The sequence below is a fragment of the Cydia fagiglandana genome, chromosome 4 (genome assembly GCF_963556715.1).
Source record: "Cydia fagiglandana chromosome 4, ilCydFagi1.1, whole genome shotgun sequence".
Taxonomy (NCBI): domain Eukaryota; kingdom Metazoa; phylum Arthropoda; class Insecta; order Lepidoptera; family Tortricidae; genus Cydia; species Cydia fagiglandana.
This window is the reverse complement of record NC_085935.1, coordinates 18,205,863-18,220,201: the sequence shown is the minus strand read 5'-3', so window position 1 is coordinate 18,220,201 and position 14,339 is coordinate 18,205,863. Positions and strand designations below refer to the sequence as shown.

The 14,339-nt window shown below is 37.6% G+C and overlaps 1 protein-coding gene across 2 annotated transcripts in view; it reads left to right on the top strand.

Moving 5' to 3' along the window:
- The window catches only part of LOC134663993 (dual specificity calcium/calmodulin-dependent 3',5'-cyclic nucleotide phosphodiesterase 1), a 293,727-nt gene that overhangs the window by 239,861 nt on the left and 39,527 nt on the right, over positions 1 to 14,339 (top strand). For both annotated transcript variants that reach the window (XM_063520554.1, XM_063520555.1), the window contains one exon: positions 7,234 to 7,483. In XM_063520554.1, coding sequence (XP_063376624.1) covers positions 7,234 to 7,483 — 250 coding nt within the window. The remainder of the gene's footprint in view (positions 1 to 7,233; positions 7,484 to 14,339) is intronic.

Sequence of the window (14,339 nt, the reverse complement as noted above, 5' to 3'; positions counted from 1 at the left end):
TCAAGGCTGTTTTTTTTTTTAAACAAGCCTTAGAACGCAGGTATATGCCTGTATAAATTACATTTCTCTTGACTACGATACGAGCATAAACGACAGAATGTTAAAATGCCCGATGCCCGGGAATCCTGAAATACTCGCTTAATTTTGTGCACATAGAGAGACATTTGGTGACCTAGTTCGTATACAGGTATCATTCGTTTCACAGAAACTATAGTACAGTCATTATATCCAAAAAACCGACCCTACCCGTGATTAATTAGTTCTTGGATTTTTTTTTCGTAGGTCCCTCAGGGGGGTCACTGGGAGTGTAAATTCAAAAAGTAGGCTTAATCAGGCTCCTGCGTATATTCGAAAAATGGTTTTTTTTCCAAAGAAACGGTTTTTCTTCAATAATTCGGCCATTTTTGATTTTACAGTAAAACCGTAAGGACAAAAACTGTAGGAAATTTGATTCTCTACAAGTTAGTCCAGTCATTATATCCAAAAAACCGACCTTTCCCATGAATAATCAGTTCTTGGATGTTTTTTTCGTACGTCCCTCGGGGGAATCACTGGGAGTGTAAATTCAAAAAGTAGACTGAATCAGGGTCCTGTGTACATTCGAAAAACGGTTTTTCTTTAATAAGTCGGTCATTTTTGATTTTACAGTAAAACCGTGAGGACAAAAATTGTTCAGAATTTGATTCTCTACAACTTCGTTTCCCTTCATTTATGCCGTAAAGCGTGGAACATAGGAGATAATGATAATATTTTGAATTTGTCGCGTTTTTCAGGTTTAATTTCTAAAATATCGATTTTGGGGGAAAGAAGGTGGGAACCAAAATTGTTCAGAATTTGATTCTCTACAAGCTTAGTCCTCTTCATTTATGTCGTAAAGTTGAAAATAAACGGGATGTTGAAAATATTTTGAATTTGTCGCTTTTTTCAAATTTTATTTCCAAACTATCGATCCTAGAAGAAAAATTGTGAGGACCCAACTTGTAGAGAATCAAATTTTCTAAAATTTTTGTCCTCGCGGTTTTACTTTAAAATCAAAAATGACCGAGTTATTCAAGAAAAACCGTTTTTGGAATATACACAGGACCCTGATTCAGTCTACTCTTTGAATTTACACTCCCAGTGATTCCCCCGAGGGACGTACAAAAAAAAAATCCAAGAACTGATTATTCACGGGAAGGGTCGGTTTTTTTGATATAATGACTGGACTAACTTGTAGAGAATCAAATTTCCTACAGTTTTTGTCCTTACGGTTTTACTTTAAAATCAAAAATGGCCGAGTTATTGAAGAAAAACCGTTTTTTTGGAAAAAAAACCATTTTTTGAATATACGCAGGAGCTTGATTAAGCCTACTTTTTGAATTTACACTCCCAGTGACCCCCCCGAGGGACCTACGAAAAAAAAATCCAAGAACTAATTATTCACGGGTCAAAATCTATAATGACTGTACATGAGTACAAAGCGTAAAACACAAATTCAAATTTTAAAGCAAATTGTGAATATTATTATTAGTGATATTATGAATGTTTATGGATACGCCTGTATTAAGTATAAAATTAGGTATTGTTAATAAAAACTTGTTCATCTAAACTACGAGGGTTGCACTGAAAATGTCGGGAATAGAGAAAACTGTCGCATCTAGACAGTCAATCTTTATTTTAATGCATACTTAAACTCAAACTGACCACGCATATAAATTTTCTTTTGAAAGTAATCATTCTGTAATGCACACGGCTCATAATCCCAAAGTCCTTTTTGTATGGCGATTTTGGGGCCTTAGTGGTTTTGTATGAAATTCGTAGAGTAGCCAACGGAATTGAAGTTTTTTTTACATATATCTATATATAAAAGATTTTTTTACTGTTGTCATATGAATATTTAGGAATGTCGAAATCTGCCGATATGCAACTTTTTTGGCAGTCTTTTTAATTAACAGCACAAATGCGATCTTAAATTTTGACGTCGCTTTGGAATGACATGCTTCTTTAAGATCACCCATGGGATAAAATGAAAGTGACTTTCATATATAATTTTAACTGCAAACGAGCGTACGATGAACTCTAGTTCATAAAAAAATAACAGAAGCCCATTGTAACTTTTATTTGTTCGCTGAGGGCATATTGAAAACCGTTTAAAAATGTGATCCGAAAAATCACTTGGCCAAAAATTCAAATAATGTTCGACATACAATTTTCAAATTGTCAGTAAATTTTAAATATAAATGACAACCAAATGGAATATACCTTAAAAGTTTTATAAAGAGTTACATTTTTATAAATTATATGCCTCATTCTATTATGTTATTTCTAAGTGTCCCATTCCCGAATATTTCAGTGCGACCCTCGTACCTATCATATAAAGGTGGCCACTGACGAGCCTTCCAACAGTCCAAATAGCGAGGCTGCAATCCAAAATTGGTCTGTGAATGTCAAAAACGTACAATGTTTAATATTAGGATGCCGCCCATTTGGATGAATCCATTGTAACGGCATCCATTTAGAAGGCTCGTCAGTGGCCTGCTTAAAAGAAGCCTATAGATAATATTGCCAAGAAGTAAAAATATTATAAATACCTAACACATATTATCTGATTATACCTAAATGAAATTATTTCAGAATGTACCAGAACACATTTCTTATAAAACTTGTGCATGTGATATATTATTTACCGGTACCGTTATTGGCAGGAAAAAATGTTTTTCACGGCGAAAAGTCCATCCGACCATCAGCAATACCAATACCTACGTTACGTTAGCTACCTTAACAAGGCTTCCATTGACAAAGGAAGCCTGCATTACCTTGTTATTTAATAGAGTCACCAAAGCAGCTAGCATTTACGTTTCACCCTTTGTACCACGTCCTTTGCAATTTTGTTCAGACTACAGACCTGGCACAAAACAGGCTGGACTCTAATCAAGCAGTTGTTGATTAATACTAACCAAAACACTGGCACTATGCTTGGACATTCAATACGTTTCATCGCTTCATCAAATCGTATCATTCCTTTGTAAATATGGCCGACAGTTCACGCGTTCACGCATAGGGTGTAATAATAGTTTGCACGGCGCACGCGCGCGTCGCTAGTGATGATGTGTAACGCAGGGATAGGAGAGGAGAGGAGCAGCCGCGCGCGCAGCCTGCCCCCCTCCACACGCGCCGCCTGAGGACCCCCTGCTGGGCCAGATGCTCAGTAGAGAAACCGAACGAAGCAAAGTTAATACTGATACAGCGCCTACAACGGCCAAGTAGTCGCGCCTCCCTTCTGTCCACTCTGTGCGATTAGGTCTTTCTGTTATGTTCAAGCTTCAGTATTTTCGAACTGTCTCAGCCTCCTGACCTGTTAGTTTAGACCGTCTTCCCAATTTTTCAAGCCGATTTGGAGTTGTTCCAAGTTGGTGGTTCTGTTGCGTTTTTTTTCATAGGTTATTTTTTAATTCACTGTCATGGAATTTGAGGATGGGTTGAACCAAGAGAATTTATCAACTGACTTTACTTGGGTCTCTGGTTTTTGCTCATTCTCAAGTAGATATAGAGAGTTGTTTCTGTTAGATTAGACTAAGAACCTTCGTGTGTCGTCTTGGAACTTACTTGACTTGTCTGACTACGTCTACTTCTTGAAACTCATCCTCCTCCGGCATGTCTCCTCCTTAACAGTCTAGGTGATGACGCATCCTAGAACTGTAGCTTTTAATGGTTGTGTTCGAAGGGAATCCTTACATACCTATGCATTCCTACATACTTCACCTGGTTCTCAGCTTCTTTTTTTTCTAGACGCATCCTTGCTTTCATTTAGTAACATATTATTATTAATCTAACTAACACAATATTATTATAATCTATTCATTTCTTTCAAGTATTACCTACAACTATGGAAATTAAAAGAATTATTGTACATTTTTTTAATACTTACTTCCTCCATTTTAATGATTAATTAGTACGGAAAATAAGATTTCTCAAAATTTTAAGCGACGCTATCAATTTTAATTTGAAATTGGATAAAATTTTTCGTTTTGTGAATATGTTTTAAAAGAGACGCATTTTTGTGTTATAAAGTTCATGATGCCATTTGCCTTGATCACTTCCACGCTTTGTTTTTGCCATTGCCATCGATATTTTTTTTAATTAATGTTGTATACTCAAACTACGCAAGTTTGCCCCAACTTGACACCCTTGTTCGTGACAGCCTATGGCCGTGACTTAGCGTGGAGACTAAGTGATAGGCAGGTGGTTGATGAATACTCGTCACTGTCCCGTCCCGGTGTGCTCCCGACTGTCCCATTGACGCCATGTTTTATTTTAGACCGGCCGTGGCGAGGCAGCAGTCGGCCCCAACCCTGGTGTTTAGGTGTGTCGATGTTTCCTCATACTACTGCTCCACCGCTTCTTAAAAAAATACACTTCTTACATTTAGATTTTCAGTATTTTAAAATTTAAGACGCGGTGGGAATAACCCTGTAAATAATCCTTGAGCATCCTCTATAAAGTGCTTGGTTTGTTGTTTCGTTCGTGTGAGACGTTGCTTTCCGTTGTTCATTAATAGCCAGCTTAATTAGCATACTAACTTGAACAATAACAGCTTTATAAATTAAATAAAAACTTTAAAAGATTACTCACGCTATAGAACGGTCTATAGAAAAAATCAAGTGATCACCCATCATACATAGAAAACGAAGTGTCGGCTGCCTAGGCCCCGACCCGGATCGTTCTAGCGTGAGTTGTCATTAATTTAAAAATGTTTTTAGGAGATGCAGAGAAGACTGGAAATCTGATAAAATCGAGTCCGTTCGCCAGTCGATTTTTCCTTTTACCTAACAAAACCATGAGAGCCTCTTTCCATTTCAATTGTGCCTGCCTTATTCAATGACTCCTTTGTGAACTTTATTCTGATCGGATTTTGTAATTTTAATCCGAAAGTTGTTGAATGTCCACGAGTTTCGATATTTAAACTAATCAGAAATTAATATAATTAAAAAAAAACTATGACAGACTTACCTTCAAACGAAATGGTATGGTATGTATGATTATATTTCTAATCTGCAATTCTATATGTAATTAATCGATTGTCAAAGTCAATGTCAAGACGAAGCAGCTTAATAAATAATCGAACTGTGTATCCGTGGGACATGGCACAAATTCAAACCCATCCAATATTTCTTCGGTCTCAATGACGGTGCAGCCCTACCTGGGTCAAAAACTTTATTGTGTTCGCGTCTTTCCTGTAGACATACATAAGAGTTAAGGGCTATAAAGGTTAATTTTCTTATTTAACCCTTATCCACGTGAAAAGGTCCTCCTTTTATATAGAGAAAAATGTACAGTTCGCGCGAACACACTAGTTTTCTCTCCTGTGGGCAATAGTTAACAGCTTTTGGGCATGTAAGTAATGATTTTATCATAGTTCTCCAAATAAAAGGAGGACCTTTTCACGTGGATAAGGCTCTTGTGTATGTCTACAGGAAAGACGCGAACACAATAAAGTTTTTGACCCACCTAACCCGCCTAGGTACCTCCACTCTGCACTAGCGTCATGATTTTGTTATTGCTCATTCTGTTTTTTTTTTTAATTTTACATTTTTGATAAGTAAAGTTGAATATGGGTTGAAATAATCGAATAACGCATAGATAAATTAAACTGTCTTTTTCTAGTAATTCAAATAGGTAAATATGTTAGGTTTTACAATGGAAAGCAATGTAAATATGCGATATTCTTGAGCACGCTGCATGTCCTCCTAGAAAAGCAAGTCTGAAACTCGCATGTCCTTATATTTACTCTGAACTTGACTCTTCTCTCACTTTTACTGAAACTTTGCATAATGCAGCTGAAGATTTGAGCTCCGAAGAGCTCCCTGTCGATCTTACAGGTTTATACTCTGGTAAAAATGGAACTTAGGATGTCACGGGTCCAGAGAAATTGGAAAAGTTACCTTTTATAATGGAAGGAAGCAGTCTACTGTGGATTTTTATCTACGGTTTTCATCTGCCTAATTAATTAATTGCTTTATAAAAATGGAGTGAAATTGACACATAAATTGATTGATAATCACATACTTATATTAAACTATAACTAAAATATATTGCTAACAGGTTTTATCTTTCTTAGTATTTAATATACTTATATCCTATTAGTCGCTTACAATCCATTTTATCAGCATTATATTTTTTACCAATAATAAAATTAGTAAAGATTAAAAATAGAAGTAGCCAACTTTTTTTATTAAAATAACTAGTGACCAATAAAATTAGTGTACGGTTTGAAGTATATTATGCACTCGTAATTTATTCCTTATTGCAATAAAAACTGTTTTGTAAAAACATTTAAAAACGTAAGTACAAGACTATAGTCTTATCTGCTAATGTTGTATTCCAATGCCGTTTGCAACTTGAAGCTTAGTAAATTAATCAAATATTGAAGCAACGCGACGGGCAAAGGCCAGTAATTTCCCAATATTAATTATGTAGTTGAAAGCGGCGTTAATACCTAGCCATGTATCGGCTGCAAATCCCCGTGTTAATGGATTACTGGGATCCAATGCCTACAGTTGATTTATGACGCTCGGTTCTGTTTTGTCAGAATCTAATAGGGAATATTACGCAAAACTCTACGTAGAGGGCGTCACTAGCACAATCACAGGGCCTACCGCGAAACACGAAAATCAAAAGTTCAGTTTCTGCCTCTCGGTCGGTAGAGAGGCAGATAACGAAATTTCGATATTAGTGCGCGGTAGGCCACCTGTAAAGAAACCGCCTTGATGCATCAATGTCATAGTGAAAACGGGTTATTCGCTGATGGTCTAGAACGCGAAAGGACTACTGTAATATTTTGTCTATATCGCTATTAGTCTACATCGCAAACAGTCTAGAACGCAAAATGCCCACATTATTTTTTCCGTTTTATCTTAACTTTATAGCGATGCTATTCTGTGGTGTTTGCCCTTCGGCCATTTGAAGATACCTAACAAACCTAACCTACTAAAATGTGGTGATATAAAAAGTGGTCATTTTGCGTTCTAGACCGTTTGCGATGTAGACTAATAGCGATATAGACAAAATATTACAGTAGTCATTTTGCGTTCTAGACCGTCCGCGATTGACCCGTGAAAACTTGTCATAAAACTGCCTTATAGTATGTATAAGTTACACTATGGTTTACTACTAGTGCTGCACTCTGCCGGCAGAACATTGCAGTAATACTCCCTATTCAGTTTTACTTGTTCTGATTATGAATTATGTGCGCAGGAGATTGGCGGACGAAGATGACGAGTTATCGGAGGTGCAGCCTGACGCCGTGCCGCCAGAGGTCCGGGAGTGGCTGGCGTCGACGTTCACGCGGCAGCTGGCGACGGCCAAGCGGAAGTCGGACGAGAAGCCGAAGTTCCGGTCGGTGGCGCACGCGATCCGCGCCGGGATATTCGTGGACAGGATATACAGGCGGGTGACGAGCACCGCGCTTATGCAGTTTCCGCAGGACGTCGTCAGAGTGCTGAAGGTGAGATTTACATGTTATTAAAAAAAAAACAACGGGTTGCACTCTGGGAGGGGTGCGTAACGGTCCATATAACAACTTTTGATATATTTGTAGTCGATATAACGATTAAGGGACATAATGCACTTTTGCTATATCAATACATGGTATATTCTTAGAGAGTCTAACTATCGTCAAGTATAATGAACTTGTAATATAACAACTTCTAATCTAACATTACGAGTAACAGCGCATAACGTATATGTGATATAATTATGTTCGATATAACGCTTAGTTGGCATAATGTAGTACTGGTATAATTTGTAATATTTACTACTATTATAACAACATACGTATTCGAACTTAAGGCAGGTGTCAGTTAGGTACGACGACGAGCGAAGCGAGGAGGAGTGTTAGGTAGAACTGCGACCCTACAGCGCGTGAGCCGAGCGAGCGAAGCGAGCGTGCCACGGTAGCGGCCGGCGAAGCACCAGAGCCGACTTTTTTATTATAACCTCAACTTATTTTATACATTTGAAAACATTATAGCATAAATACTTATAACAAATATTCATTATATCCAGTAAACGTTATATCGAATAGCTTTTGTATCGATTAAGCATTATACCCCATGACAATAGTTATTTTGTTGTTATATTAAAAGTTCATTATACCGCTTAAGTGATTATACACCATGAAATTATATCTTTTGAAAATATATCAAAAAAATTTATACGGATCATTACACACCCCTCTGGGAGTGCCGGCATAAGGGAAAACTCAATGACATTGTAACAGTTTTTCGATCAGATCACGTGTCGGTCTAACGAATATTCAATCTGTCGAATCTGTCGGTCACGTGACCTGTCGCGAGTTTAACACTTTTTCCCCATCACAAAAAGTGTACAGCGCCGCCAAAGAAGTTTTCACTTCAAAAACTTTTCAGAAATCCAGACATATTATTAAAAAACTGGCCAAGTGCGAATCGGACTCGCGCACGAAGGATTCCGTACCATTATACAAAAACCGACATAAATCACGTTTGTTGCATGGGAGCCACACTTGAATATTTATTTTATTTTGTTTTTAGTAATTGTTGTTATAGCGGCAACAGAAATACAACATCTGTGAAAACTTCAACTGTCTAAGAGATAACTGATGGTTCTCGAGTTACAGCCTGGTGACAAACAGACGGACAGACGGACAGCGGAGTCTTAGTAATAAAATACTTGCCGCTATGACAACAAATACTAAAAACAGATAATAAATATTTAAGTGGAGCTCCTATACAATAAACGTGATTTTTTTGCCGTTTTTTGCTTAATGGTACGGAACCCTTCGTGCGCGTTCCTCTTAACACGATGAGCGTTGTTCGACCTTACATCTCAGGGCTGTACATAATTTAGCATCCTAACCCAATAACAACCGCGATTAAGATGAATGTATCCCTCGGGTTATGTGGTTAATATTATATGTTCGGGATTTTACCTAGCTATTTGTTAGTTCAGTAAACTTGGCCTTAATTCTGACAAAGATTTAGTAAGAGTAAAAGATATGGACTCACAGTTCTACCTTGAGATTGCCATGGTCATTATGTAGGTAATCTTCTTCTTCGTGGTCGTGACCTCATGTCTGAGGGACGTGACTCCTATGGATTATTCTTCCTACCACTGCTCTCCAGGCCTCTCGATCTTCGGCCATCTGCATTGTTGCCTGGAGCAAAGTCTGGGTAATATTTTGGACCACATATGACCATCTACTGTGTGCACGCCCTCTATACCTTCGTCAGTCGACACTCCCGGTAATAATGCGCCTTTGTAGCGTGTCCGTGGCGCGTCTAGGTACATCGTAAATTTTATAGCATTTTTGGTGTAGCGGAGTGGTATTAACGGAATTGGTAAGTATAAATAATTCCAACTGAAATGGTAAATTAAGACCTATTTAATTATAATAAAATTATATCGCGGTAGACCCGTTTGTGTAATTAAATATGTGGTAAATTAAGGTTAATATTAACGTAATTAACGTTAATTAATCATTAGGGCTGAAATTGTTAACCTATACCAATTCCGGTTACACCAATCCGCTGCACGGAAAATGCTATAAAATTTACAATGTACCGCACATACCAGTAACCCTACAGTATTATGTTAAGAAGCCATAGATCAAAAACCGGGCAAGTGCGAGTCGGACTCGCGCACGAAGGGTTCCGTTCCGTACCATAATGCAAAAAAGGGCCAAAAAAACGGTCACCCATCCAAGTACTGACCCCGCCCGACGTTGCTTAACTTCGGTCAAAAATCACGTTTGTTGTATGGGAGCCCCACTGAAATCTTTATTTTATTCTGTTTTTAGTATTTGTTGTTATAGCGGCAACAGAAATACATCATCTGTGAAAATTTCAACTGTCTAGCTATCACGGTTCGTGAGATACAGCCTGGTGACAGACGGACGGACGGACGGACGGACGGACGGACGGACGGACGGACAGCAGAGTCTTAGTAATAACCGTTTTACCCTTTGGGTACGGAACCCTAAAAACCCTCATTTTACTTTATAACAATCTAAGATCTAAGATCATTCTAGAAAGACGGCTTACCATAAACAAGTGCGAGTCGGACTCGCGCACGAAGGGTTCCGTACCATAATAAAAAAAAAACGGAAAAAATGCAAAAAAAAAACGGTCACCCATCCAAGTCCTGACCACGCCCGACGTTGCTTAACTTTGGTCAAAAATCACGTTTGTTGTATGGGAGCCCCATTTAAATCTTTATTTTATTCTGTTTTTAGTATTTGTTGTTATAGCGGCAACAGAAATACATCATCTGTGAAAATTTCAACTGTCTAGCTATCACGGTTCGTGAGATACAGCCTGGTGACAGACGGACGGACGGACGGACGGACAGCGAAGTCTTAGTAATAGGGTCCCGTTTTACCTTTTGGGTACGGAACCCTAAAAATAGGTAATAGAAGTATGATGCTACATATATTAACCTCTTTCGCACAACATATTCTAATTTCAAATCTCATCTCAGAAACGATGTAATATAATTTTTAAGAAAAAAAAACCGACTTCTATGGGGCCCGGTGAAAGATTATGGTAGATGGTGCACTATGTAGAAAAGGAGGTAAAACCAGTACCTACTTTCTAGTAGCATTTCGTTTCCGTAAGGGTCGTAGTTATCTAGCCTAACCTTTAACCCACTTCTCTGATAGCAGTTCGGTTCTGTGAGGATCGCAGTTCTAACCAAACCTAACCCACTTTTGTTCGGTTCTGTGAGGATCGCAGTTCAAACCTAACCTAACCCACTTAACGGCGCATGCGGTGCGGTGTACGGGAGTTTGAGCGGGAGGGGTTTGGCATCATCATACCCACATTTTATGGTAGGTAATCATAGTGGTTTAGTTAGTTTAGGTATCATAGTGGTTTTCCGGGTCAAGGTCCGGGTCTCTGAGTCAGAGTCCGGGTCCGAGTCCCGGTCCAAGTTCGGGTCCGGGTCCGAGTCCGGGTCCGAGTCCGGGTCCGAGTCCGGGTCCGAGTCCGGGTCCGAGTCCGGGTCCGAGTCCGAATCCCAGTCCAAGTCAAAATCGAAATTCGAAATCACCAAACATGTACTATGCGTCGTTGAAGAGTTCTGTTCTGATCATTATCAGCAGTTCCACTTCATCAAATGCGACAGTTTTTAATGTCAATGCTTGATTTTATGATGAAAATACAAAAAATTATATACGTATGCCTTTAAGATTTGAGGAGTTCCCTCGATTCCTTATGGATCCCATCATCAGAACTCGAGCTTGACAGAAATGTGGCTTAAAAACTAAACTTGCTTAACAAACATAACGAAGAGGACAAATCGCCAAAGGTGAACTATGCGTCGTTGAAGAGTTCCGTTCTGATCATCATCAGCAGTTCCACTTCATCAAATGTCACGTTTTTGAATGTATATGCTTGATTTGTTGATAAAAACACAAAAATCACCATATGTATGCCTTTAAGATTTGAGGAGTTCCTCGTGAACTATGCGTCGTTGAAGAGTTCCGTTCTGATCATCATCAGCAGTTCCACTTCATCAAATGCGACAGTTTTTAATGAAAATGCTTGATTTTCTGATGAAAATACAAAAATCTCTATACGCATGCCTTTAAAATTTGAGGAGTTCCCTCGATTTCTCATGGATCCCATCATCAGAACTCAAGCTTGATAAAATTGTGGCTTAAAAACTTAACTTGCTTAACAAACATAACGAAGAGGACAAATCGCCAAAGGTGAACTATGCGTCGTTGAAGAGTTCCGTTCTGATCATCATCAGCAGTTCCACTTCATCAAATGTCACGTTTTTGAATGTATATGCTTGATTTGTTGATAAAAACACAAAAATCACCATATGTATGCCTTTAAGATTTGAGGAGTTCCGTCGATTCCTCATGGATCCCATCATCAGAACTGGATTTTGACAAAAACGGGACCAATCTGTATGCATATACATACAATCAAAAAAATAATTTTCAAAATCGGTCCAGTAATGACGGAGATATGGAGTAACAAACATAAAAAATAAAATAAAAAATAAAAAAAATAAAAAACATACAACCGAATTGATAACCTCCTCCTTTGGGATTTGGAAGTCGGTTAAAAATGTAAACACGCTACTTTATGTCTCAAAGTGGCAGAGATGCGATTATCGGTAAAGCCAAGACCGAAAATTTTACTTTGCCGCACGATTTACATTAGCTTTATTCGTGAACACGCCAAATGAAGGACTGAAATTAGATTGTAATCGTAGCGGTGTGCTATTTTATGATTTACTTAGGGGATCCTATCTCATCGCATAATAATTGATTGTCATAATGTAATGTTACGCATAAATCTCTTTTCGCATATTTTTTCTCCAGCTGAAACAGAAAGTATTATCGAAAATATTTTGCATAGGTTGTGTAGAATAGGGTAGGTAGGTTAGGTTAGGTTTGTGTTATAATTTTTCAGAAATGTTAATATTTCCAGCACAATAACAATTATGCGAAATGAGTTTTATGCGTAACATTAGGTACATTAGGACAATCAATTATTATGCGACCCAATAACAACACTGGCCGCGTAGCCAAGATGCCAATCGCTAACGCTCTGTAGCGATCGAAACGCAACTGTCACTGTCACACTAATATGGAAGAGTGATAGAGAGACATCATGCTTTTCGTTGTCGAAGCGATAGCGATTGTAACCTTGGCTAGGCCGGCTGGAGTCACACGCTTTACAGACCACACCTAGGCCCCTGTTTCACCAACTGAAAGTGACAGTTCAGTTGCGTATATTAGGTACTAGCCCAACAAGTAAATATTAACACCACTTATCGTTATCTACCACTAACTATCGTTATTTACCAACCAATAAATGTAAAGGAAATTGACAGTGTCAGGTCAGATGTCAATTGTCAATGTTAGTGAAATAGGCGCCAGACCAGACCGACCAGTAATGCGAAGAAATGTGCGAGAGAACGACCCATTTAATAACGATATACTTAACATTGCGATTATATTATTTTATGTTGAATCAGGCCAAGCCGACTTTATTGCATACTTGAGTGTTATTTTTTCGCTGAAGGAAAATGTTTATTAAGTACCGAAGGGACCGAATATTGCACATAAGAATTTTTATATTTATAATTTAGATTCAGGTCAGGTTTTATGGTTTGTAATACAAGCTAGAAAACTACTATCTACCATAAACAATATGTTGTAATTCTACATTACTAAGACGTTTTTCACTAACTAAATCTTATGCTAACACGTAAAATTACAATTTGATATCGATCGGTAAAATATATTCTAAGTTTATAGGTTATTTTTTTTGTATTGCAAATTTTGAAAATAGGAAGACCTATAAACCTAGTTTTTTCGGTAAATAGTGAATGAATTATCGAATGTATGTTTAGGATACCACTGTAGTGAATGGTGGAGCAATGTAGTTCCATAATGTCCAGGATATCTTGTTCACTCGTCATTTTTACTAGCTCTAGCTTAATACATATATTGAAACAAACTGTCCTATGGAATGAAGAAATTATATTAAGCATACTGTGACCCTTTAAAGTAGAATTTTTCATAATCGTCCCCTAAAACGCACAAGTCTTCAACGCCTCTTGGCATTCGCAAAACGCATCGCGATTAGAAACGTGCGCCGAATCCGGGCGCTGGCAGAATATTCAATTAGGAGCCAGAGTTGGATTTAATTACAGCAAATCATTAATATCTAGCCTGTATACATTAATACCCTTTAAGAAATTTAGGTGAAACCATAAGGTTGTAAGGCCAAAGTTATTTTTGATATTGGAAATCATTTGCAGGGAATATTAAACTTCACTTTAAGAGTCCTTAAATTGGCTTACTTTATATATTTATAAAGATATATTTATCTGCATACAAAATGACCCTTGTTCTTAATATTTAGCTATGGCGGTGGGTTTACGCTTTTGAGATAAATGGCACTGGAAGAAATTTTATAAAAAAATGTCATTAGAATAAGCCAACGACTACTTGTACTATAATTCGTTTTAGCATTAGAAAAAACCTACGTGATCTTGACTTGTCTCTTTATTCAAAAATACTTAGGTAGTGCTCTTTTCTAACACCAAAAAAACGAGATGAAATACCTATACGTAATTTCTAAAAATTCTAATCTATCTAAGAGAACTTTAATCAAATCTTGGCCAGTCCACAGTCAACATAGGCAATGTCTAAGATGTATTATTTCTTTATTCATAATACTTTACAAGGCTCAATTAGTTAATATAAATTATCCCTTTCTTACAAATACAAATACATAAGGCAAAATGATAGATTAAGATGGAATATTTGTTTAAATCACTCACAAATTTGCAAATAC